We start from the raw sequence: 4,498 nt of genomic DNA on the forward strand, positions 1-4,498 counted from the left end.
AAACAATAGCCTTTATGAACATAGAACCGCCAAGGCGGGATTCAAGTCACCGTACATAGTATCTTTAACCACTCCCCATTCCCAATGGTAGATTGAATTTTGCTATCTAACATTGCACGGTATATCCAAAACTGTTTGCATAAACGAGTTACAAATTACAAGTATGATGAAGCAGATGACATTTCTTATATTCTTCTTTCTTTGTTACGTTCTGCATTTTCTCTAGATCATATAGCCATGGCAAAGTACAACCAAACCTTCTAGGCGTAGGAGTTCATTCTCCCAATGACAATTTTTTTAAAACTAATGGGAAGGAACTAGGGAATGAGATAATGGTGGGAAAAGAAGTGAAAAATATTTTGAGGAGTAATAATGTCATTTAAAAAGTTGATGCATGTGTTACAGTCATTATATTACTAATACATAAAAAATAATGTGTATTATATAATAACACACACTTCAATACATAATAGAGTGCATAACTAATGCAAGCATTAGTTATACATAGGCTGAAAAACGTACTAAATAAGGTACTGACAATACATATTAATTAATGCATGCATTAATTTTATCAATGCACTCTACCAAACGATCCCTTAAAAATATGGTAAATGTTACTGATTCAGTAGCTTGACAATTCCTTTTAAGAATTGGTATTTGAATTTTTTAGACTAGTTGATAAAAGAAGTGGTCTACTAGCGGATTCTTAAGATGAGTCGGATGATATTAAATAGGCTGATTATTAACGCTGATAGTTTTTAGAGTGAGGAATATTTTTTTTGAGTAAACAAAAAAAATAAAGAAAAATTATTGAGTCAAAAAAATAAAAAAGTATTTTTACTCCATTGAAATAGTTTAGATCCTTTACCAAAGAAAAGGTATGAAAAGTATAAAAATAAAATAATTATATGTAGAAATCAAGTGGGAGAAAGCAAACTCACAATTTTCCAAAGTTGAGTGCAAATAAGCAAACAAGTAGAAACCAAGCTTACACGCGATTGCACCCAAACAAAATAATAAATAAAAAGCTTACACGCACGAAATGGAAAACAGAAGAGTCAACCAGAACCAGTAAAATAAATAAAATAAAATAGTAATCAAAACAATCTGCTGCTGCATTCCAAAACCGTAGCCTCCTTAAATTCACCAGGTTCACACCCTTTTACGTGTACAACCCAGCAACCACTTCATTTCCATTTTAAAAGAAAAATACTTGAAAGAAAGAATAAAGTCATATTCTCTCACCTAAATTGAATAAAAATTATCGATATTAATACAACTTGAAGATAATTTGAAAGTTGTTTCTTCTTCAGGAAAAATGGGTCCAATTGTTCTGACTCAATTAGGTCTGAGTGTATTGGCCGGTGCCGCTCTGGTGAAATCAGTGATAGACCAGAAGACCATGATGGGTTCGGGTACGGGTCAGTTCCCTCGGTGCCCCAGTTGCAATGGTACGGGTCGGGTTTCTTGCATGTGTTCTCGCTGGCCAGATGGGGACGTGGGTTGTCGGACATGTGCCGGATCGGGTCGGATGGCTTGCAGCAGCTGTGGAGGGACAGGTACGGGTCGTCCGATTCCGGTTCATATCTCTGTTCGCCCTCCCAACCGTTCAACTTAGAACTGGTTCGCTTTTTAACAGTCTCGTTACGATGTTTCACTATCATATTGTACTTAATTCAGATTCTTCAGGTTGATAAAAGTATCTAATTTTTATGTATTGTATATGTTTGGTGGTACTTGTGATAAGTTAATTAGCATGTTTCTGGTTCTATTTTGTAATTACTGTTATACTTTGACAACTTTATACCATGAGTTAGCCATATTTGTTCTATTGTTTTCTTTTCAACTTCATACATTCGTGTAAATTGTTCCACTGAGATCATACAGAAATTGAGTTACATGTGTGTGCGCGCGCGTGTGTGTCTGTGTCTTTGTGTATGTGTGGATACCATAAAATTTGAACATTGGGAGATATTGAAACCAATAGTTTTTTTTTTTTTTTTTGGATAAGTTTCCAACAACAGCAACAACAACAAAAACAAACCCAGTATATTCCCACATAGTGGGGTCTGGGGTAAGATGTACGCAGTCCATACCACTACCTCCGGAGAAGTAGAAAGGCTTTTCTGACAAGTTTCCAAATTCCTGTTATCTTCCGAAGAAAAAGCATCACTTTGCAGCAAATAAATTGAGTATGCTTAGTGAGCCTGCCTACATTGGTTCTGGTACTCTTCATATTACGCTAAGTTTACTATGTATAGTTTTATATTACCTGACTACTGGAGCTTCATTTGTAAGATAGAAGTTTCACTTTGATCCGCATCTACATAAATTGGGAAGTGACTTCTTTAGCTGTGCGTTGAAATTATTTATGGCGATATCTAAGAAGCCAATGATTCATGGATCACTTGCAAGTGTGAATCTGTGAGAGGTATATGATTAGGTTGTAGCTTGTTCTGGCTATTAAAATGTGAAAGCTCACTAACTGCACCAACAATGCTTTGATCACTGTTCCATTGGTGTGAGTTTAGGCGGTTAGTTAAGATAATTTGGAATTATGCCTGCTGTATTACAGCTCACGGTTAGGCACTAGTTTGTTAGATAGTGTGGTGTATATGTCTCTTTCATTTGTAGGGAACAGTTCAAATTAAAATATGCAGATACTCACTTCTTTATTATGTCACATTTGGTGTTGCATGTTACTTCTTCATTTAGATCTGTTGATTTGTGTTAGTTAACATGTCACCAGAGCTTTAATCGATCGAATTGAGGGATTATTCAACGGGTTACGTTCTTGCTGAAAATTGATGGATCCAATTAACTATTCTTCTGGGAAATTGAGTTCAACAATTGTTCTTCCTAAAAATTGATTTCAATTGCTGATAGTATCTAGCAAGGTTCATGAAGTACTGAAGATCAAATTGTGATTGATCATAGTCGTGTGTTGTATTTGCGTCCTCCATATGCACCGGGTTCGTTATCTTTGGGGTTTCAATTAATTTGAAATTGCGCAATGTGGAGTTGAGCTATGGATTTACCATTGCCGATGAGAAACAAAAATGGCTTTGTGTATGGATCAATCATACGATACCTTATGGGGAAAGTTTCACGAGTCTCTGAGATAGATGTACTGCAATAGGCATGTCGTGGATTATACCTACTGTCAGTTGAGATTTGCTTAGTGGAGTCCTATTTTGATCCAGTGCACATACAATATGGGAATCTGCGTGAACATTTTGACATGGTAAATGCCTCACACATTTATTATCTTCATAATGAAAGTCTTCACATTAACAAGGATCAACTTCAGTATAAGTGTATTATTCTAAATTAAAGGATCTACCGGACGAGTATGGGTTGATTATGTCTGGCACTTGATAAGTCAAAGAAATTCTTTGCGTGGAAAAACATCAGCAGTTGTGGCAATTTTGACAGGATAAAATTGGATACAACCAGGTTCCTAGTCAAATTTTGATTGAAACTGAAACTCCTATTAATCAAGCTCATGCTGTGCAATTACAAGATGAAAGTCAAAAAGGGGGGGATGTCATGAGTAGAAATTGAAGCAGTATCAGATATACCCGTCTACAACTGTCAACCATACAGATCTGGATGCTCACAAAGAGTCTAAAAGGCATTTTCTGATTGATTAGACCCTTGATCATGAAGAGCTCTCTACAAAAAGACCAAAAGAACAAAAGAATGTGTTTCTCCACAAGATCATCTCGGGCTGGACCAGGGTGAACCCAAGTCTATGAGATCCTACAGTTCCTCATTAAAAACAATATGAATGGGCTAAGGTAGGGGAAGCAAGATCTTGTGAATAAGTGAACACAAGGCAAAAAGAAAATTATTCCCCCTACCCAAAGCTCATGAAGAGGGAGTATGAGAAAGATTTGAAAAAATCCCACCCCTAGAAGAAAGAGAAGCAAATATCAAAGCAGAAGAAATTAAGAGTAGAATAGCGCAATGGAAGACAAGATTTGACATTACGAGAATCGGGAAGCTGGTTTTAGAGGAAAGGGACAGAAGAAGGCTGACATAGATAAAACTTGTCTCGCAGAAAGATCTACAGAGCCCAAAGCCTGAAATTTTAACCATCCCTTAGAGAAGAAGATTCATAAATGGCAAGCTGGTCTTTGCAAAATGGAATCCCATCAGTAGAATGTTTTAAGATTGATAAAGGCACTACTAAACTAATAAGTGATGAAACCAAGGAGGCGAAGCTTTACAACAATAGAGTTAGTACTGCAAATTCCTTTGAGCGATTAAAAGAAGATGATGTAAAGATTGGAGTAGATAACAGTGTGCTAAATGCTGATAACAAGGGTAAATTGAGCAATAAGAGAGCTGTACCACAGATACAAATGCAATAAAGTGATAATCAAAAGTTGTTGAAATGGGGTGACATAGACCAAGGCCAATCACTGAATGTTACTAATAAAGATGATTCAAAAATAAATGCAGCACATGATAGCAATAACAATAGCAGAAATGA

General features: G+C 36.1%; 1 protein-coding gene across 1 annotated transcript; it reads left to right on the forward strand.

The window, feature by feature from the left end:
* The first annotated feature begins 1,178 nt into the window (after nucleotides 1–1,178).
* On the forward strand, nucleotides 1,179–1,831 carry LOC107848563. The gene has a single exon (XM_047399684.1). It carries the CDS (start codon nucleotides 1,319–1,321, stop codon nucleotides 1,616–1,618), a length of 300 nt encoding a protein of 99 aa, XP_047255640.1. The 5' UTR covers nucleotides 1,179–1,318; the 3' UTR covers nucleotides 1,619–1,831.
* Nucleotides 1,832–4,498: the final 2,667 nt, after the last annotated feature.

The sequence above is a fragment of the Capsicum annuum genome, chromosome 11 (genome assembly GCF_002878395.1).
Source record: "Capsicum annuum cultivar UCD-10X-F1 chromosome 11, UCD10Xv1.1, whole genome shotgun sequence".
NCBI classification, from domain to species: Eukaryota; Viridiplantae; Streptophyta; class Magnoliopsida; order Solanales; family Solanaceae; genus Capsicum; species Capsicum annuum.

Bases quoted from the DNA above. Each gene is read 5' to 3' on its own strand.
- LOC107848563 (XM_047399684.1), top strand. From the start codon at position 1,319: ATGGGTCCAATTGTTCTGACTCAATTAGGTCTGAGTGTATTGGCCGGT.